The sequence below is a fragment of the Setaria viridis genome, chromosome 9 (assembly GCF_005286985.2).
Source record: "Setaria viridis chromosome 9, Setaria_viridis_v4.0, whole genome shotgun sequence".
Lineage (NCBI taxonomy): Eukaryota > Viridiplantae > Streptophyta > Magnoliopsida > Poales > Poaceae > Setaria > Setaria viridis.
Window position 1 is genome coordinate 35,525,284 of NC_048271.2, and position 22,335 is coordinate 35,547,618.

The window sequence follows — 22,335 nt, forward strand, 5'->3', positions numbered from 1 at the left end:
CTGTCTTCCCGTTCCGGAGCTAGTTGGATAGCCGTCACCGCATCCCATATCTGCAGGTAATCAACGATTGCCGCCACCGAGAGCGAGCCGGTGATGTCCCTGATCCAGCGTCCGTCGTGTAGGGCCTCAGAAACGCCTCTTCTTGATTCTGACGGAGACAGCATGGCATAAGCATGGCGCAAACGACTCAATTGTCCGGCCGTCAAGCCAATTGTCCAACCGAAGAGAGTACTTTGATTTGCAGCTGAGACCAGGCACGGTTCTCATCCGTTTTCTGGAGCCATAGCCACCTGGTTTGTAGGGCGAAACCTGTTAGCTTCAAGTCAGGAATGCCAAGACCCCCAAGGTACTTTGGGCGGCAAGCGGTAGTCCATGCCATAGTACATTTACCCCGCACCGATTGGTCATGGCCCGCCTAGAGAAACTTCCTGCAGATGGAGTCAGTCTCTTGGCGTGCCCAGGCCGGAAGACTGTCTGCGAGCATGGCGTAGATAGGGACTGCCACGAGCACTGATTTCACCTTGATTAACCACCCGGCCTTGTTCATGAGTGGACCTTGCCAAGGCGGCAATTTCGCTGCTACCGCCTCCACCACCGGTCGGATTTGAGATTTTGGGAGTGCTTTGGAGCTCAGTGGGAGGCCCAGGTATTTGATTGGGAAGGGGGAAATCTGACATCCCAGGATTTGTTGTATGCCGTCCAAGGCCAATTCTTCACCGTATATCAGAGTAATGCAGTACTTGCTGAGGTTCGTGCGCAAACCTGCCGCTTCAGCGAAAATGGAGAGGATGTTCTCAACAGCTCGTGCCTCACGTCGCGATGGGTGGATGAAGAGGATCACATCATCGGCGTAGAGACTGCATTGGAATTTGATTGCCGGATGTCCCATTGGCCTTAGGAGACCTGAATCCCTTGCTTTCAAAAACAGGCGATTCAACTGTACTAACATCTGAAAGCGATGAGAAATGACTTGTTAATAGCATGGGCTTCGTTCGCGACCATTTCATCGATTATTGTCTCTGCATTCTTCCAAGAAAAAAAGTTGGGCAGGCATAGGCTATCCCTAGTAAAAATACACACGACGTTACTTGAAGAATGTTCAGAAGCACAAGCACTAGCTGAGCAATGTAAGCGTTCATAATTCGTATCTAGAATCTGACCACTTTATGTGAGCGTACTGTATAAAAGAAAGAAGCATATCATAATTCCTGCTTGAGTTATGACGGCCAAAATTCACTGGTAACTAACACTCATCAGGTTGTGGAATTCATGAACATTCAAATGGCATAAAACAAAGTTGACACAAAATCAATCCCGTGCAGTTGGAGCATTGGTGCCCAAGTCTAAATTTTGAGGGTAAACTTCACTCAACAACAGCTAACAAATCCGATTCCCGGCAGAAACAGTGCTTCTCATCTGTACCAAGGTCCACCTAAAGTATACAACACAGTGAGCAAGTCACATAACTTATCAGAACTTGTAGGACTCAGAACAAGCCCATGAAATATTTTCAGTTAGGCAGTACCTCGTAAGCATTGATATCTGAGAAGAGAACCTGCAAATCGCAAGAACCAGGTTAGAGTGTCCTGTGAGATACATTTTACTTGGGTAGAAGTACATATAAGGAAGGACTACGTCAACTATAACTGATGGAAGAAACGATGTATTCTGTCCTTAGCACTAAAGTAGGAGGGGAAAATAGACCAGGAGAGAAAAGCAAAATAGAGCATGTGTGTTTTCAGATTTTGCAGCACATTGCAGTAGTGGACAAGATCATACTGGTTGGTTGCAGCTTGCAGGTTAACTCTATTGTCAAACTCAACCACTCTTCAATTTAGTTATGAAATGCGAGCCCCAGTAGGGCCCTCTGTTGGGTTTTGGCCTCTATAAATGGTCAATTAAGTATCTCGACAAAGCAGTACCTAAATAGAAGATTGAATATATGAAGAGTGCACAATACATTTGTCTTCACAATTAAAGGTCAAACCATCAGAATAAGAACCTTAACTGAAAATTATTATTCATTCACATACTCAAAAAATTACAATCCATTCCTTTACAGAATAACAGTACATCCCACATGTCCAATATTTTCATTCAGTTCATCATATAACAGAAAGATTATAGAAGACAAGCAACCACAAAATGTGCATCACGCAAGTAGAACGTTCTCTAGTAAACAGACTTCACATGCAAGGAAAAAAAATGCTTCATGCTAGCAAAAGTGAGTGCTTGGGCATATGACAAAATGCTGCTTACCTTCTTTCCAGCCTCAACTTCACTAACATCAGCACCGACCGATAGAATCTAGCATGAACAATACAATATTGTTGAACTAGAACCTGCTGGAGTTAAGAATCACAGAAACCAACAGTGGATTGAGACCTCACCTCACCCATCAGATATCGCTCGAACTTAACAGCAGACTTTGGTAACAATACACCTCCAGCAGATTTCTACAGGTACAGAAAAGTTGAGTTGGACAGCTAATTATATGAAAGTATAAACATGTTTGTATCCAGTGACATTGTTCCACAAGATTGGACAATCATTCTGCTATGTGCTATAGAAGAGCAAACAGGCAACAGTTGCTTCTGCTAACTTCTAAAAATAAAGGGGCCTTCCTAGCCAGCACATAACATGTCAAACTAACCACACATAGGAATAGGTAATGCAAAAATCTGAGGGATTTGCAACAGCTAAACCACAAGTTTGCAGTATTGTATATCTCTATACAGTGCATGAAACAGAACACTACAATTACAGGCTCCAGTGAACCAATAATACAGCTTAGCATATGAACATGAGATTTCCCCGAGACATTCCGAAACCCAAGTGGTGGGTGGTGCTTCAAAAGCCAAAGTAACTACTATGCTTAGGCTATATGTTAATTGAGTTAATTTGATATTTCAATTTTGTTTAGCCACCTAAGTACTTACCCCATGTGTTTCATCAGATTTAAACTTAAATTAACTGAGACCGCAACAGTTGAAAAGTGGAGCAAATATCAATTATATTATAAATACCAACAGAAAAATGGAAGTCCCTAAAGCCTAAATCAGTATACTAAGCTTTTTACAACATCAAAAACTTAACTACAACCATCCTACGGTTTGTAAAACTTCAATCCATGGTACATGGTGTTCACTTACAAACTAGAATCACCACATTTAAGGATTCTTCAACCATCTACGAACGTTTGAAGTAGGACTAACGCACCAACAATTACCACGCAAGGTCGCAAGCAATCTATACTGAGAAAATTTGGCATTGGAAAATTTCACGGCTAGTTGAAGTAGAGGATAGACCTCAGGGATCTGCTGGAGACGGACGAGCACCCGGTCGGACTGCGGCGCCACCTGACGAAAAAACCAACACGAGCATCACAGCGTCAGACATCAGAACCCCACCCCAAAACCCTTGATTCCTTGGAGATTCAAAACCAGAGCGCGTCATCACGGCACCGAGCCCACCTACCTTGGCAGGGTCGTACTTGAGCGCGGCAACGCGCAGCCCGACCCGGCGGATGGGGGCGGCGCCCAGCGGCCGGCGGCTGGTACTGCTGCTGGCGACGAGGAAGGGTGAGGCGGCGGCGGCGAGGAGGGAGGGCGCCATTGGAGAGCGGAGGCTAGGGGAGGGGGCGATGGGGCCGGGCTAGAAGGAGGAAGAGGGGGCTGGTTCGTTCCGGCCTTCGGCAATCGCCGGGGGGTGCGTCCCGTCCCTCTTATCTGCTCGCCTTGCTCGTGAGGATGGAATGGGTGGATCGACTGATGGTTTTCTTCTCGATGCTTCTTATCTTATTGGGCCCTTGTATTTTGCTGGGCTGTGATTTAGACAGTAAAGAGAGCTTCCATTTAATTTGGCCCGTTACACGAGTTGGGGGGACGATGGGGCCAGATAATTTTTTCAGGGGAACCTCATATCAGAACCGAACTCGTCGAATCTAAAGATGGCAATGGTACCCGCGACCCGATATCCGACGGATATTTAGAGGCTGTTTGGCAACATTTAACACCCGTCACATCAGATGTTTGGATGCTAATTAGGAGTATTAAATATAGGTTAATTATAAAACTAATTGCACAGATGGAGTGTAATTTGCGAGACGAATCTATTAAGCCTAATTAGTCCATGATTTGACAATGTGGTGCTACAGTAACCATTTGCTAATGATGGATTAATTAGGATTAATAGATTCATCTCGCGAATTAGCACAGGGTTCTGCAATTAGTTTTATAATTAGCTAATTAGCTCATGTTTAGTTCTCCTAATTAGCATCCGAACATCCGACGTGACATTGTTAAAGTTTAACACCTTGTATCCAAACACCCCTTTACTCCATTAGAATCTGAATATGGACTAAACACAGTACCCACGGGTACGTAAATGGACCAAACCCTTCACCCATCGGGTACACGGGTATGGGTATGTTACAGCAGTTCCCATGCCCGTTAACCCATGGGTGAAAAATACCTACCACAAAAGTAGAGAAGCCCACCAGCCCATAAGGTAACCCTAGGTATATAATCTTATCCCCATTCCCCACCCCTCCCAACCCTATCCCATCCAGCCACCAGCGCACCACTGGTCCCCTGCCGACCACCGAAAAAAAAAGCGCACGGCGCTCGCTTCGCTAGTCGCTACTCCTACTCACCACGGCCGCCGCAAAAAAACAAGCGAACAGTGCCTGGCCGCCTGCGCGGCTGTGCCCCCCTCGTGACCTCATTTTGCTTTTGCATCACTGACTCACTATCGCACTCCATCCACATCCAAGCGCCAGGAAGCCACCACATCCGACGCCATGCCGCCGACGGAGTAAGGAAGCATCAACGGACGATGATTCTTGCTTCTCCATTCTCCTTCTCCCCTTTATATGCTTTGCAAGCGCCAGGCGCTCCTTGCCTCCTTCAGTCCTTCTCCCTCGCACTAACCAGCTCATTCACTCCGGCGTTAAGGGACATCATGGAGGTCTTCGAGGACGGTGACCACCTAAAGCCGCTGGATCCCGAGCTCGTCGACGCCGTGAATAAACTATTGGTGGGTACGGGTGACCCGCCAGGTATGATTTACCCGGTCGGGTATGGGTCCGGGGAAAATTCCCCACCCATAGCGGGTATGGGGATTATGGCGGTCTCAAATTTCTATAGCGGGGATGGGTCTGGGGTGGCTATACCCGATGGGGATTTACCCATTGCCATCCTTAGTCGAATCTGACTAAGGTCCCGTTCATTTTCAGTGGATTGGCCTGGAATGAGGCCTGTTCCGGGTGGTTTGAAGTGGCCCGGTTTGAAACCAACCTCGCAATGAAAGTGTTGTTCTTTTTTGTCCGGCTTGGAAGGAAAACGGATCTGGATTCGAATCCTCCCACACTCTTTGGCCCGGATTAGAACCCTATCTCCTCACCCCCGGATTCATTCCTAGTATGGAATGAGTGAAAGGGTCGGATCCACTGATTCCTGGCTTGGTACAATTCCTAGCCTGGAACCGTTCATGGGATGTCGAATAAGGCCTAAGGGCCCGTTCAGTTTGGCCGGAATGGCCTGGAATGCAGCACAATCCAGATGGATTGGAACGGCCCAGAACGAATACGACCCAACACAAGAATTGTTGTTCGGTTGGCCTAGCTCGGAACCAAACCTGGGCCGGAATGATTTCAGTCCTTCCTTCCACAGCCCGGAAGTAATCCCCACCCCATCCCTCCCAGATCGATGCTTGGCCACGCGACGCGAGGAGACGAGATGCTCCACTGGCGGCGCGTGAGGCAACAAGGTGGCGACATGGCGGCGCGAGGTGATGGCGCAGCACATCTTCGACGGACACCACCGTGACGGCCACCACCGCCTTATCGCCAGTAAGCCATCGCCTTCTCTTCTCTCCCTCTCGCCCTAGGTTTCTTGCTCCCTGGCCATTGCCCTATGTTTGTTGTTTCGTCGATTGGTTGATCAAGTGCGGGCTAGCCGGATAGATTGGTTGCTTGTATTTTGTGGTGCTCGATCCGTTCGATTCCAAGTGTTGGATGATTCCCCCCCTATTTATGACGAGAAAGCACGAACTTGGGAATGAGAGAGTCTGAAACAATCCTAAAACGCAGCAGTCTCATCATAGCTGGAATTCAGCCAGTCAAAACCCACTTGTTTTATACTACGTCATCTCCGATGATTTTAACCTGTGTTTATTTCTAATTGAAACTAATAAAATATGTGCAAACAACGGCTGTTAGAGATTTTAAAGAGAAGTTGCTTGGATTCGCAGCTCCCAAACATCATGAGTGAGGCCTTTTGCGTTTGGCAAGTTGCTATTCCGCTGTATCTGGTTGTTTGGGGAAATAGTTTTGTGTTAATAAGATGGCAACATATCATGTGCAAACCAACTAACCTGTGCAAACTTGGAAACTAACAATCAGGACCACTAGATGCTGATCCAATGGATGGGGTGAAAGGTGGGACGATTTTGCGCTTAAGCCCCCCCACCTGCCAGCCTTTTTTCCAAAAACCCCCCGGCGATTCTAACTCCGTTCCTCCTCCTGTTTCCCCATCACCCCGTGCCTTTCCTTCCATTTCACCCAGGCCGCCGCCACGCGAAGGGATCGCTCGTGCACCCGGCGCCGCCCCTGTCCATCACCGCCCGCATGCTCGCCGCCGCCGCCCATGGCCCTCAGCGCCGCCCCTGTCCCCCGCTGCCGCCCTGACGCTCGCCTCGCCCAGGTTCTCATCAACCTCGTCCGTCCCCTGCCCACCTACCCATAGTTTGCACTTCTCCTTCTCCCCATCTGCGTGTTTGTTTCCGCGATCTGATCTGATTAGTACGCGTTACTGCTCTAGCTATTCGTCGATTTGATTATCTGCGACGCTTGCGCTGGTGTCTGAATCTGTTAGATACGGATCCAACTATACAAGTAGCTAACTGTTGTGTTTGATTTCTGATTTGTTTTTTTTCCTGTACGGATATCGATATGGATGCGTCATGGAAAAATTTATCGGGATTTTAGGCGAAGAAGGACCTGACGGAGGTCACCCACAAGGTCTACTTTGATATCGAGATTGATGGCAAGCCCGCAGGTTTGCAAGCTATGTTGTCATAATTTGATAAAGAATTCAAATGAAGCATTATGACAAGCATGATTTGAGAGTACCAGCTTTCAGGAGCATGGAACAAGGGGAAATATAGGAGGATGGAGCATGATTCGAAGCTTTCAGTACCCTCTGGCTTTCAGGAGCATGATCTGAAGCTTTCAGGAGCATGGAACAAGGGGAAGCTTTCAGTACCAGCTTGTGCCTTCTGAATCTGGAACTGATGCTGCATCCTCTGTGGCTTTCTCGTTCAGGACCATTCAACTTTGAGTCAGGAGGGTCAGCTGGAAGCCTGCCAAAGCTTCATCGCAACCCGTACAGCTGGTCCAAGGTTGGATCTATTTACATAATGTAAGCGCAGCAACTATCTGTTCTTCAATAATCTTAACGAGAATTGCGTTGTTCCATTTCGTTTCAGGTGTCTAGTGTGATATACTTGGACTCCCCTGCTGGTGTTGGTCTGTCATACGCGAAGGATAAGTCCAAACCTTATACAACTGGCGACCTTCAGACTGCTCATGATTTGCATACTTTTCTTCTCAAGGTATATCGTATTCGTATATGTAGAGGTTCATCATGTTGGTTCTGGATATTTATCATCTTCTTGAGGAACAAAAACCTGAGTTCTTTCTCTCTTCTTTTTTCTTTTACTCTTAACAGTGGTTTCAGCTCTACCATGAGTTCCTGACAAATCCATTTTACATAGCTGGTGAATCATATGCTGGGATTTATATTCCTACCCTTTCACATGAAGTTGTCAAAGGTGTTGACTTTTTTTTTTGAAGAATAGGTGTTGGCTTTTTTTTAAGAATAGGTGTTGGCTTTGGGATGTAATCGTGCTTAAAAGCTACTAATTGTTTTTATATTCTTGTTGCTCACAAAATATTCCATAGGAATTCACGAAAGAGTCAAGCCAGCTATAAACTTTAAGGTTAAGAGATCTTCTAAAATTATTCCTGCTGCGTGAGAACACTAAACGTGGTTACGGTTAAATGTTTTATGACGTGAGAACACTAAACGTGTTTTACCAAGGAAACGTGAGATGAAGCCTGAAGCCATCCGAAATTGAGAAGCCGATTATTGTTGACCATAGTGAACTACTTTGTAACAGCAGTCACTATTATTGTTGTTGCTGTTCCTGAAGGGCTGCCTCTAGCTGTTACTTTGAGTCTTGCATTTGCAATGAAATTAGTGATTCATTAGCAATCTGAATGTACTCTGTTTAAGGCAGTAATATGTGTAATGACTGACTTATGTGTAAGGATGTAAATGCAATGATATTTATGCAAATGCACTGATGAAATAAATTGCAGTGGACTCCATGTCCATGTTGTATAATGATATATGCTCTATGATGAAAGTGTTTACAAGCAGCATTCCAAAAAGTCTTCAATGGGTACATGAACTTGAAATATCACTCAACAAGCATTCCAAAAGGTCTTAAATGATTACATGAACTTGAAAAATCAGCCAACAACATTGTTTGGGCAATTGCGTGCATCATGATCCCCTACTTGCTTACATTTTCCACACATCCGTTTACCTTTACCCTTGCTTCCAGCCTTCATCTCCTTGCTCTTCTTAATTCTTTTGCATCTCCCTTTCGACTTGATATCATTTGGTGGATGTATCTCGACTTCATTTGGAATTTTACTGCCAAGGAAAGATTCATACTCATCTTGTTTATTAACTCTCGTAGCAGGCGTGATCTTTTGGAGAGGTTCTACTAGGTTGCATAAACTAGAATATAAAAAGTCCATCCCTTGTATAGAGTTCTTAGCCATTTGGATAAGATCTTCAAACTGGTTGCGTGAATCTGAAATCTTTTTCTGCATTGCCACCTCCATAGGATCTTCAGGCTTTTCATCCAGCAGGTTACCTTCTTCATCAAAGAATAGTTCCCTGTAAAATTGAATATCTGATCAAGACTATTCTACAAAACAGCTATAGAAAAAAAAATTATACAATACAAACCTTTTACATCTTTTCTCCCATCTCTTCATAATATAAATCGATGGTATCTCATTTTTCTTCTCGGCTCTAAGCACTTGTATGATATGACGGCACGGGATGCCATAGGACTCATATAATTTACAGGAGCACCTACCAAACATGTCTGACTTGTTCAACTGAACCACTCGCTCTTTTCCAGATAGACTGCTGATGGTGACAATTTTTATATCTTCACACTCTGTAATGCCTTGAATAATGCAATGGTCCCTTGCAGCTACGATTTGTTCCTGAAATTTACTAAAAATTTCATGTGTATATATCACACTACATTGCTTCTCCATGGCCCATGGTGTCATTAATTTAGGAGTGGTGTGAAGACTTGCATTGTCAGCTTTTAACTCCTCTTGGCGCTGGCACTCCAATGCTGTGTCAAACCTTAGCCAAAACTCAACAAAGGTCAATTTTCGATGAATGAAACGGTTAAAAAAAGAATTTGCACTCTCCGATCGTGACGTAGTCCTAAGGATTCCTGCTAGAGGTATGTCCATAAAGTATGCTGGAATCCATGATTGACGCATAGCAAACTTTGTGGAAAACCAATCATTTCCCATGAGTGCAAAATCTGTTACGATAGAATTCCATTGTGACTCAAAATCATCTGAAGTCTCGGAGCCCCAAACACACATGTGCAGTCTATCCCAGAACTGTTCATCCTCTCTTATAGAGGGTCCGACCTTCTCAGGTACCTTTTCCATGATATGCCACATGCAAAGTCTGTGAGTTGTATCCGGTAGAATCTGAGCAATAGCAGCCTTCATGCTCGCATCTTCATCTGTTATGATTAGATGAGGTGCTACTCCACGCATAGCCTTAAGAAAGGTGTTAAACAACCATACATATGACTCAATCTTTTCATTTGCCAAGAATGCTGCCCCTAGGAAAACACTTTGCAAGTGATGATTGACTCCAGTAAATGGTACAAAAATCATGTTATATTGGTTAGTAGTGTATGTTGAATCTACCGAAACCACATCACCAAAAATACTATAGTTTTTCCTGCATAAGGCATCTGCCCAAAACACACGAACAAGTCGTCCTTGTTCATCCACCATAAAGTCATAAAAGAAGGCAGGATTTACTTCCTTCTTTCGCTCAAGTTGTGCCACAAACATTTGTGCATCTGCATCCTTGATTTTGCTCCTGAGGTCACGGTAATAGTTTTGTAAATCCCTCAGCGTGCACCCAACATTCTGAAATCCACCCTCACTTACATGGAGAAGTCTATATGCCTGTGAGGTGCCAATGCTGGCCTTATGACAACTGAACAAAGTACTCTTTGCTCTCTCACTAACATTACGGTTGGATCTTAGCAAATGCCTCTTATCTGGTGACACAAAACCATGGCTGTGCTCCTCAACCATTGAAGCTATTTGATACTTCTTGTCACTGCAAAGCTTGACAACAATATGTGCCTCACAACCACATCTGGTTTCCATCACATTATGTGTCTTTCTCTTTTTTCCGGATTCGTCAATAACATTTTTTACATTCTCCTTTCTGTACCCTTCCCTTGAACAATAATACCGCTTGAATAATATTTCATCATTTTGCTTCTTGTGCTGACCAACACGAACAGAGAAACCAGCATCATGTGCATATGATTTGTAAAATTTCTCCACATCTGTAAGTGTATCAAACATCATTCCAACCACAGGCTTCAAATGATCCATGGTGGCAGCCTCAAAATTTCTTCCTGTAAGTCCGGCGACGGCGGGATCAACGGCGACGGCTTTAGAGAGGGTGTCATTCCCTGTCCATGGCTGCTGCAGCTCTTGCTGCTGTCCGCCGTCCATGCCCGTTCGTTGTCCATAACTTGACGCGTCATTCCCTGTCAATGTCTCGCCCAAGCCGGTGTCCATGTCGTGGGCCATGCCGCTGTCGCCGTCATTCCGCATCGTCGCACCGTCCGGATACATTCTCCTGCAAGATAGCAAGGCAAACACAAGGTCACGAGATGGAGTAGCAGATCAAACGAAAAGGAAATCGGGCACACTAGCGGAACGATACAAAAACCAGGTGAGTTACTTTTGTGCTGCTGGAATCAACGTTGGCAACGTTGGCCAGTAGTTTAAAAAAGGAATCAACGTTGGCCAGTAGTTTAAAAAATGAACTCACCTGGCAGGACTCGCGATGGCTGGCAGGACTCACGATGGCGACGATGGACTTGCCTGGCGGCAATCGGGCATCGGAAACTGTTAGCGGAGGGAGAAGGGGTGGCAGTGGGACACGGGCGCCGGGCGGCGGCAGGACACGGGCGCTCAGCGGCGGGACTGGCACCGGCGCACGGCGTGACGGGTGTGGCGGCGGCCTGCCCAGTGAAACGCCTAGGGCGATGGGGAAATAGAGGGCAGGGATTTTTTGGAATAAAGGCTGGCAGGTGGGGGGGCTTAAGCGCAAAATCGTCCCACCTTTTACCCCATCCATTGGATCAGCATCCAGTGGTCCTGATTGTTAGTTTCCAAGTTTGCACAGGTTGGTTGGTTTGCACATGATATGTTGCCTAATAAGATATGGTTGCTCTAGGATCTCATTGTAGTCAGTCTCATCAGAAGGTTTAGAACATAGCGATGTATCTGGCATGGACCACAATGTTTTACTGCTTCTCTCTTTACATTTGCAACTCTGAATAGGAACAGTTCAGTTTAGCTTGAGATTATGTTCACATGCATTATAGTGCTGAAGGTTTGGGTTACTTCTGTGTTAAAAACTCACAATCAGTAAGTGCTAGATGGTAGTATACTTTCAGTTTCAGTTCCTTGTCATTGCAGTATGTTGTTATAGCTTAATTATGATTTTGTGCCGAACTCTTAAATAGTATCCAATATATTCATGATTGTTAAAACGATGGTTGCGGTTGCAAGTTGTTTTGTTTGGAGTAACAATGACTACAGTCAGAAACATCATTTGTTGTTTGAAGTACGGGAGGAATATAGCTATGGAAACCCATCTGTTTGAATTTGAAATATCTTTGTAGGCCTTCCTACCTCAGACTTAATGGCCTGTCATTCTTGATCATTTTGCCTGCAGTTATAACAAAAATTTATTCACATCAATTTTACCTGCCTGTTTCTTCTCTATTAATACATGCCTGCAAATTTCTTGTTGGTTAGTTTAAAAAAAATTGTACATACTTCTGAAAAGCTTTGTTGGTGAATCTGTTTTTCATCCAGAATATCTTCAACATAACAGTTTTTCAACTATCTTTAAATGTCAGCTGTCATTGTTTTACTCATTGTATAGATCAACTATTTTTTATATGGCACTGACGTAGTAGTCTAGTACTATTGAGTTATAAAGTCTCATTTCTACGTTGCAAAACAAACCTGATGCTATATCTTAACAACTCTCTACCATCCTACTAGGATAAAATATGCTATAGGTCCCATGCATGCTCTGCTAAGTCGTCATGGATGGTTATTTATATCCGATCCATTTGTTCTGATATGTTTTGATATGTTCTCTGAAACAAACAATGCTTGTTCTGATGCATGCATGGCTGCACGAGAACAACTTTGCATTAGCCTTGGTTCTGATATGTTCTATGGATGTCTGCAGCATTGGGAGCAGCCTCTACAGCTGAGGAACTAGGTGCATGAACTTCAAATGCCTGATAAACAGAAGATCCTCAGTTGCATTGTGGATTTCTACTTTTCTTGACTTTAAATTGACATCGGCAATGAAGTATGTTAAAGAGCTCAAGTGCTAACGAGCGGAGGGCGTGACTTGTTTTGTTCTCCTTTCTTTTCAGAGTGTTGTGCTTCGGACTTTACCGTGATAGTAGAGGAGGACACCTGCAATGTCTTGCTAGTTGCTACTTAGAAATGGCTCTATTGAATACAAATGTTACTTCAAGAACAAATTTATTGCTACGTTCGTTTTGTTGCTACGTTCGTTTTGGTTGAATTCGTTGCTTCAAGAATAATTTTTTTGTGGTGAAATAGCTCTGTTGAAATGGCTCTATTCCTGTACAGCTGAACATATTATTTGTAGATTTGGAATGGTTTCTGGGCTTGGAAAGGTTCCTGGCCAGGATTGAGTGAAGAAAGGGGATCCACTCAATCCTGGACATGTCCTGGCTTGAAACCAATTCAAAGGAAATGAACAAAGCCTAAGGGTTCATTCGGTTTCTTCGGAATGGCTCGGAACGAGGTCCGTTCTGGGCGGATTGGAGCGGTTCCAAAGAAAACGAACAAAGCCTAAGGGTTCGTTCGGTTTCTTCGAAATGGCCCGGAACGAGGCATGTTCCGGGCGGATCGGAGCGGCCCATTTCCAAGCTAGGTCTGCATCGGAATTACTGTTCGGTTAGGCTTGGCCCGAAATGAAAACACGGCTCCCCACCCTCCACGACCCGGTTTGAAGCCCCATCTCCTCTCCTCCGGATCGGTGCCTCGCCACGATACGAGGAGCTAGCGGCACATGAGGGCCAAGCCGAGTCGTGGAAGGCCGGTCGAGCTCCATCGGCCTTAGATCTGCACGGGGCGAGCTCCACCGGTCAGGTGAGCACGGCGCGAGCTCCGCGCAGGCCGGGTGAGCTAGAGGTCCGCCGAGTAGGCGACCTCCTCTCTTCCTTCTGGGGTTGCCGCTCACGGCCGCGTTGCCGTGCCGTCGGATGGAGCAGCTCCGCGTGCTGGAGGTCGGCAGCGCCCCGCTACGGGACAACGCCGTGAGGGATGCCATCCCCACGCATGTGCCCCGTCCCCCGGATCTCCACCGATGATGCCCTCATGTGTGTTCTTTTGCTGATTCCCTTGGCACGCTAGGATTTTTTCTTCTTTTCTCGGTTTTGTTTCTTGGCAAATTTTTTCTTAAAATCTCATTTTCTTACCTGTGGCGATTGGATTTGAAGACGGCGTGGAGCGGGCGGTAGCCGCGGCTGCGCAGCGAGCACAGGGAGTGGGGCGGCCGGAATAGCCTGGTGGAACGGTGAGCGACCGGCGGCCACGACCGTGATTTGCGTGCAGACAAAACAGCGTTGTGGCGGCGGCTCTACCTACACGACCTGAGCATCAGCTGCGTCATGAACGAGACCGGCTTGTCAAGCGCCAAGGTGAAGATCAGATATACGTATGCTCTCTTCTTTCTTCACCGCAAGAAGCTAGCAACAGTCGTGATCTCGTTCATCTCCACCACCGAGATGTTGATCCTCTTCTCCTCCCTCTGCTTCTCCCTCTTGCTCCTCTCGGCAAACAAGCAACCAACGAGCTTTTCTCCTTCAGTGGAACCACAGCCATCTCTGAATCAGCAACTCGCCCTCCCCTCCTTTCTCCTCAGCAACTCGCCCTCCGCTCCCTTCGCCCACTTCCCCTTGCCGCTCGGCTGCAGAAAGTTCGCCGTCTCCGGCGGCAGCATCTTGGGCCTCAGGTCCTACAGCTAGGACACGTTCGTCTACGACGCCGTCACGCGGTCCGCCGTTCCCGGCCTGAAGCTGCGCGACCCCAAGGTCAGGCTCGCCCTGCTCCCCGTCGGAGACGGCGCCGTGCTCGTGATGGACATGATCCTGCGGATGCCGTGGCCCGGCGACTCCTTCTGCTTCTTCGAGGCGCTCCGCCGCCTTCCCGACGGCGGTCCCGGGGTCTGGAGCGCCGCGCCGCTCCCGGAGCCGCCGATCGGGTACGGGCCCCTGTTCGTCACGGCGTACCTCGCGCTGGCCGCGCGCGCGTGGATCTCGGTGAGCCGCAGGGGCACCTTCTCGCTGGACGTCGAGCGGGGCGCGTGGTGGATGGAAGGGAGCTGGGAGCTGCCGCTCCTGGGCCGCGCGTTCCACGTCCCGGAGCTCGGCTGCGTCATCGGCCTCAGCACCGTCGGCGGGAGCTGCCTGTGCGCGTGCGACATGGAGGGGCAGCCGCGGCCGGCGCTGGTGCGCCTGTGGAGCGAGACGTTCCCCTCCGGCGAGTGCAGGAAGGCCGGCCACAGGCTCTTGTGGGATATGACCAGCCTGGCGTACCTGGGCGAGGGCAGGTTCCGTATCTCCAGGCACGTCGTCATGGAGCGCAACCCGGAAGGCCGCGCCGCGCGGTACGCCATCTCTCCTGCATGACGGTGGAGGTGAGGCGGCTGCCCGGCGGGGAGCTTCAGCTCGCGAAGTGCGGCAGGTTGCGCCACCTCGGCGTGTGGCCCTACGAGGATTATCCGTTCCCGTACTTCATTCAGCACTAACTTCTTAGAGGTTAGAACACACCCATACGTCAAAGCAGCGGGACATTGTATACGAAAGGGGCTGCCATTCACTGTCTTGTCACTGGCCTGCCTAGTGACTGAAATGCCGGTCATTGGGAATCAAATAATCTTTTTTGTTATCAATTCAAAGCCAGTGATGTTTTACCTCTGCTGCTCCTTGTTTTTTTTCCTTTACAGCTCATACACATAACAAATGAACTGCTGGAATGTTGCCTCTTCTGAAGATATAAGCTAAGCTTGGTTCAACAACATTTTCTCGTTGACGATGATGCTTCCAGGTCCATTATAAAAACTATTGCCTGATTAGATTAGATGGGATATAAACGACCAATCCATTAAATCATTGACAACATCAAGGATCAATGTAACTGTTCGGGCTAGCATCTTGTAGCCCCCCTCGAAAAAAAAGAAGAAAATTATTACATTAGTGACGCGGAACATCGGAGCTCCCTCGACATCCTATGCTCTTTTAGCCCGCAACCGCAACGTCATGTTTGATGACAGCCACTAGTTGCCCAAGCGAGATACTCCGTAGCTTTGTTGTGAAAAAACCAGCGGCATCGTTACTTTCGTAACGTTCCAAGGCAGTTATATCATCAGTTCATCGCCTTGCAACCAGTCTTCCACGCGCAATGGCCACAGCATTTTCCTCATAAAAAGCCACACCGCATTTCCGCCTCGGCCCATGGACTCCAGGGCCATGCCCTAGGCCGACAGATCCCACACAGACCAAGCCCATAGAAAGGTCAGTGTGAGCAGTGTGCATCCGACAGGCCCATCGAACGACCATTATAGGCCGCAGGACGATAAATCCCATCCGGTCGACGACGACTCCGAGCTGTAAGCCGCCTGTAATCCACATGCCATCCTCCTCGTCCTCAAGGCGGTCCGAGCCGGCCGTTGCCTTTGTGTAGCTGTCCATTAACGCATCACCTGCAAAAATACCCGCTTACCCAAGATCAGGCCGGCGCCCGTCCTACGAGCAACTGGAACAACGCGATCGATCCGGCCGGCCGGCTGTTCTGCTAGGCTGGTACTACGTAGCCGCAAGGGACTGGGCGCTCTGCGTGCAGGGCCAGCCGGCTAGAGATAGATCACGCACGTAGCTTCGCTTATGCTTCTTTTAAGCCACTGCGAGCTGCGGCTGTTTTGCATCTGCAGCCAGCCAGCAGCAGCTCAGCTGCTTGAGCTTGTGCTGCTGCCGCTGCAAAGTAGCACAAACGAACAGTGCCGTCCGGTCCTAGCCCTTCTGCGCGCATTGATCGCGCGGCTTGCGCTTGGCTGGCTCTACAGTGCTGGGGTGGGAGGGGGCCGAAAGGACTTGCGTGGCCTCTGGCCTGGGCCCTACTTCCTTTCGTTCGTACGCTGCCAAGTGCCAACATTCAATCCGGATCTGGTACGTACTGCGACGCTACATACGGTGTACAGTATGTAGCCATCCGGCATTACAATACTGCTCCCTGCTGCAAGCTGCAGCGCTAGTGCATGCATGCGTACTACATCTAATGCACATAGATGAATTATATCGATGATGTCCCTGTCACGAGAAGCATTAGCACGTGTACGCAGTGCTCTCTGAAATCGCAGGAGGTAGCATGACTTGACACTGAGTCATCAGCTCTCTGGTTTCTACTGACATAATAATAATCAAATGAAACCGTCACTAATTAATCATAATATAATTCATTAACTATCCGCGTTAGGTTCGCGAGTTGCCGTCGCCGGGATACATAGGTTGCGTACGTGCCAAACATACCACCTGAGAATGAGATTGGTTATGCCTTGTATGGGTGCTATATACTCATGCAGCGTCATTGGATAGACACGATCGACGACCAGATCGTGGACTTGCAGTCTTGGTCTACCTGCACACGCAACGCGAAGGAAGTTACTACGAAGATCACCAGCTATTTTCGAAGATAGCTAACGGATACCAAACCATCAATGGCGATGGCACGTCACAAGTTGGCTAGCTCGAAGATCTTACTTGATTGTGAAGGTTAGTTTAGCTCGGTGCTGACAGGGATGTCATTTTTTTTATTTTCTTTTTTCGAGATTACAAGGATCGACCTTCTACCACCTGGTCAACGGGGCCGAGTTAACAATGGACGAGCGAAGGGTGAAAAAGGTGACACCTAGCTAGCAGCTTATTGTTACGCCGACGCTGAGCTGCTCTTTTTTTTCTCTCGTGATTTTGAGTAGGTGTACATGTTGCATGATGCGTGCGTACGCGATGATGCAAAGAGTTGATGGCGAGTGCGGCATGCATGACGGGGGTGTACGTGTAGCTCGCGGCGAGGGAGGCGTGGGTGACCGGGAGAGGGAAAGGGTGCATCACCCGACCCGACCGACTGGGACTGGAGTAGTGGTGTAGGGACGGGAAATAAACGAGGCTTGATTGTGACAGCGGTAGCGGTAAGAATGGTTTGTTTCTTTCCTCGTTTTTGTCTCAACTGCAAACGTAACTTTCATGTGCATTAGGTTCAACAGAGTGCACTGCCCCTCGCGTTCACACTTCACAGCATGCATGACAACATATGTGTAGACGTGTAGTTGTGCAAATGGTAGGCCGAGATATTTTCATTTATTTTATTACTGCAAATTGGGGTGCAAGTTTGCTTTCTATGGGTCATTAGATGGGCCTAAAACTTATCCAATTGACCTTATTCAGGTTTCAGAGGAAAAGAAATTGGATCCAAATGAACCGAGGACATGTTTAGTTTAATTTGCATCTAGTTTGCATTGCCACACATTCTTGGTAGGCGTAGCAAGGAAACTAGCCACCTAAAGTTTAGGAAAATTAGAAAGAAAATAAAAGGAGTACATGGAATGTGGGCTGGGATTGGCCGGGAGCCTGGGATATGGGGAGCTAAGAAGTTGCAGGCTAAGTTGTAGCAATAGCTAAACACTATTAAATACAAATCGCGGTCACCACAGATTAGGCGTGGTAAATTTTAGTTGTCAAACCAAACGGGACGCCCTAAGATAGTGACCAAGAATTACCTTTTGCATACCAACTTGCATTTCTAATTTCAGCTAATTAATTTTTCATTGACAATTGCTACACCTAAGCTATCGCTAAAGAAAGACAGGACCCAAGTGGTACGATGCTGTAAAAGTGAGCACTATAACAAGTGGCTGTGTTCCTCGGCTTTCAAGTTTCAACCACGGGGTTTCGCGACAGATGTCCCACTCCCACTCCCAATTCCCAAACTGAGGTGATTTCTGATTTGGCCCGTTGAATTTTTGCTGCCCGACAAAAGAAGATAGGATCAGTCTTCCGTGTCCATAGTGAGGTGCGCTGCTGATGTTCCCCAGCACCAGGCATCTCGCGCGCATGCGAGGTAAATTTTTATTCTCACAGAAGCAAAAAAAGATATCTCCCAAGCTGAGCTCCTTTTCCTTTTACCACCACAAGCATCAGTTCTGGTCCACTCCACATGTAGGCAAGGCATGTAGCGCTAGTACAGTTCAGCAACAGCGTGGTCTGGATCAGACCAATGAGAGTAGTAAAAAGGACCTGTGTGCAGCAGAGTTGCACACCCAGTGTTTTTGATCGGTCACCGGCTACAGTTTCCTCATCCACGCCAATTTTTTTTGACTCGACTGGATCACTGAACAGCGGCATGGGTCACGGAAAAATGGCTCAAAAGGCCGGGGGGAGACCGTATATGATCAGCTGAGACGAGATGAAAGTTAAAAAAGAAAAGAAAAGAAAAGAAAAGGGAAAGGAAAAGGAGAGAAAGGAGGAAACTGCAGAGTCCAGAAGCAGGCCTTTTGCTTTCTTTGGTCTTGTCTCTTCCCCTTGTCCCCCTTGCTCTAGAGGAAACAAGTCAAGGCATCAGTCAGTACTCCTAGCTTAAGCTAGCTCCCCTAGCCAGCAATGCAGTGGTACGGTACTTGTGCTTTCCCTGTCTCTCCCTCGACATGCACCCGCTGTTCACTGCTGGCACTAGAACAAGAAAAAGCTACCAGCAAGCATGGACTGCTCTAGTAACACTATCATATCCCATGCATTCCTACTGTTTATACTGCAAGAAAAAGCTAGGGGGGTAAAGAAAGAAACAGGGTGGCAAGGCCAATGGCAATGCATGAGAAACAACACTAGCTTTCACACAAGGCAGTCAGGCACTGGTACATGCATGGGGAGAGCCTTGGCTGAAGCATGCCGCAGCTCATCAGATCAGAGCTTCAGAGCAAGGACAAAGCCTTCCACCACCAAAAGCGGCACGAGCTCTCTCACCCTCGCACAGCTTCTCGCTCCTCACAGTCACAGCAACAAGGACGGCTGGACGAGCGACACGGCAGGTCAAGCCAGAGGGTACAGTCAAAACGATGCCTTTTTCTAATTAGGTTAGAGCGATCATCACTACCCTCTCGATTGCTTGTGCTAATATAATGCGAACTGGGATAGCGAAGCGCACGGAGCTAATTAGTAACGAGCAAGTGTTCAATGATAATGTTATTAGCAGCTAATAGCCGCCAAGGACATGGGCCGGTAGCCCGCCCAGTACGATATGCAATGGGACAGTGGAGTCCTTTTCCAGTGGGGTTGAAGCAGCTAGGACTAGGAGAGGGAGTTCTTGTAGGCTTGTGCGTAATCTCATGGACCACCAATCTCCGTCCATATCCTAACCTCCTCTCCCATGTGCATTGCATTGCGTTCCACTGGAACCAAATCCCCGGCCCTATCCGTCCTGCCTCACATACATTGTTGTACAGTGAAAACTTGCACCCTCTTCTCTCATGGCTTGTGAGCAGGACAGGATTCATTCATTGTGCATCAAGCAGCATAGAAAATCTCAGAGTAATGCAAGGTAACATGAGAGTCGATTACTGCCAAAAGTTTGCTTCAACGTTGTAGATGTGCACCACCGTAACACAACAAAACCTACACCAAAATCCACCTTGTCAATTTATTAGCTATGTACAACGGGCAATCCACACTACATACTACGCACAATAATGAGTTCCACGAAATCTAATCAAAATGCAGCAAAAGTCCCCGAATTCTCCAAGCTGGAAAGTTTAAAATTTTCTTTTGATTGGTCGAGAGTGCTGTGCTGCTGCCTAAAAGTCCCCAAATTCATTCCTCATTCTTCCCGCCGACATTCTCCAATTCGGAAGCAGTTTTGAAATCCGCAAACGGCATCTCCGCCCTCGGAATCCACCCACCCGCCCCCGAAAAATAAAACAAAAAATAAAATAAAAATCGGCGCTCGCATGCCGAAAAGAAGAGCCAGACGCCACGATCCTTTCGATTCGTTTCACGAAGACGACGAGGAGGACCTTTCGGGAACACCGCACGCCGGCGCCGCCGGGTGCCACCGCCGCCGCAGGGGCCAAAGCTAGCTTCAACCGCTTTGTATGGACGCTTGCAGTTGCACCGTACTACGAAGAGCGTGTCTGCTAGTATGCACCCGTGAGCCACCGCACGAACCCGTAGAACGACGCGCTGCCGTCGTCTGCCTCCCGCCGCCTCCCCGCGGGGGCCGCGCCGCCGTCCATGTCCCACCACCACTCCGCCGTGGCCGCCGCCGTCACGGTCCCGGCGTCGTACCGGCTGCTCCAGCGCCCGCTGCTCCACCGGCTGCTCCACCGGTTGCTCCACCTGCTGCTCCACCGCTCCGCCGTGGACCTGAACGACGCCGTCGGGGTCAGGCCCAAGGTCGACGACGACGGCTGCCCGCGCTCCACTGCAGCGAGCTGCTGCGGCTGCGGCTGTTGATTCTGCTGGCTCGGCGGGTCGCTGGACCCGACGGCGGCATGCGGGCTCGGCTTGAGCACGACCTGGACCTCCTCTTCGACGAGGTACTCCGACGACGCCGAGTTTGGAAGGCCGCTCGGGAGCGGGTACGCGCGGACGGCGGCGGCGGCGGCGTCGGGGTTGGAGCGGCGGCTGCTCACGCTTCCGAGCTCGACACGGAGGAGGTCAGTGAGCGGCGGGTGGGGCAGCGCGATGGAGGCGCGGCACAGCGGGCACGACGGGTTCCCGCGCAGCCACGGGTCCACGCACCGGGAGTGGAATGCGTGCCGGCAGGCCGGCAGGAGGCGGAGCTCGTCGTCGTCGCGGAACGCGCTCTGGCATACGGCGCAGTCGCGCGACGACTTGGGCACCGACGCCAGCGACGAGGACAGCGTGAATAGCGGCAGGCGCGCGATGAGCCGCTCCGCCTCCGCCTCCGCCGCCGCGGCGGCCTTCCCACCTCCACCTCCTCCTCCCTGGCCGTCAGCGGGCGCCACGGAAGCCCCCGCCGCGGGGCGCACCACGAGCGGGAGCGGCGGCGCCTGCCGGGACGAAGCGGAGGACGACCCCGCGGGACCCACGTGGCGGCACAGGTGGCGGATGAAGTAGTGGATGCACAGCGACGCGAGCAGCATCACCACCACGATGACCGCGATGATGAGGATGCTCGGCGAGATGCCCGCCACGCCACCGCTCCCGCTCCCGCCGCCACCCGCGCTACTCCCCCGTACGTCCCCCCTTCCGCCGCCTCCGCCACCGTCGTCCGCAAGCTGCGGCACCACTGGCACTCTCCGCTCCGGCAGCGCCGGGGGTGGCGGCGCCGCCGCGACGACGGCGGTAGCCATCAAGCTGTACTTCTCCCACCCGCGCTCTCTCCTCCTGCTGCCGGCCGGTGTGGTGGCGCGGGTGGAGAAGGACGGCGCGTCGTGCTGTTGCGGCTTGTCCGTGGCTTATAAGTGTGGTTTTGTCCGGTCGCGGCGCTGCCGGTGGCGGCTTGCCATTTATACTTCGGCCGGCAAATTTGTCCAGGGAGGAGGTGGATAGCCGATAGATAGCTTCGCTTGCTTAGGAGTTTGGAGAGGGGATGGGAGTGGACCAGGTGTTGACGTTGGATTCTTGTGCGATTAACCTTTTCTTACGAGCAAATGGTGCATATTTTAGTATAGGTAGTGTTAGATTTTCACAATTGGGATTTCTGGGGCCCAAAGATTTGGCTCGCCGTTGAAATTTGGCGCTCTCTTTTTCTCTTTTGATTTTTAAGAAATATCTAGAGATTGTTCCCTGGGGAGTAAAAGGAGCGACGGGTGGATATTTTCAATTTCTTAGAGG

At 49.1% G+C, this 22,335-nt stretch overlaps 3 protein-coding genes and 1 non-coding gene across 4 annotated transcripts; 1 reads left to right on the forward strand and 3 right to left on the reverse strand.

The window, feature by feature from the left end:
- Window positions 1–1,182: 1,182 nt before the first annotated feature.
- On the reverse strand, window positions 1,183–3,759 carry LOC117840377 (10 kDa chaperonin 1, chloroplastic). The gene is made up of 6 exons (XM_034720885.2): window positions 3,478–3,759; window positions 3,309–3,359; window positions 2,391–2,456; window positions 2,260–2,307; window positions 1,526–1,555; window positions 1,183–1,432 (listed from the first exon to the last, which is right to left on the reverse strand). Exons 1-6 carry the CDS (start codon window positions 3,613–3,615, stop codon window positions 1,364–1,366), a joined length of 402 nt encoding a protein of 133 aa, XP_034576776.1. The 5' UTR covers window positions 3,616–3,759; the 3' UTR covers window positions 1,183–1,363.
- A 2,991-nt stretch (window positions 3,760–6,750) lies between these two features.
- On the forward strand, window positions 6,751–8,288 carry LOC117840920 (uncharacterized). Its single transcript, XR_011897218.1, has 3 exons — window positions 6,751–7,401; window positions 7,489–7,614; window positions 7,731–8,288. It is a non-coding gene; the product is annotated as an uncharacterized protein (transcript).
- A 248-nt stretch (window positions 8,289–8,536) lies between these two features.
- LOC140221193 (protein FAR1-RELATED SEQUENCE 5-like) lies at window positions 8,537–10,978 on the reverse strand. Its single transcript, XM_072290506.1, has 2 exons — window positions 9,045–10,978; window positions 8,537–8,972 (listed from the first exon to the last, which is right to left on the reverse strand). Exons 1-2 carry the CDS (start codon window positions 10,976–10,978, stop codon window positions 8,537–8,539), a joined length of 2,370 nt encoding a protein of 789 aa, XP_072146607.1.
- Window positions 10,979–20,068: 9,090 nt separating this feature from the next.
- LOC117836082 (uncharacterized) lies at window positions 20,069–22,118 on the reverse strand. Its single transcript, XM_034715442.2, has one exon. The coding sequence runs from the start codon at window positions 21,849–21,851 to the stop codon at window positions 20,670–20,672; it is 1,182 nt and encodes a 393-aa protein (XP_034571333.1). The 5' UTR covers window positions 21,852–22,118; the 3' UTR covers window positions 20,069–20,669.
- Window positions 22,119–22,335: the final 217 nt, after the last annotated feature.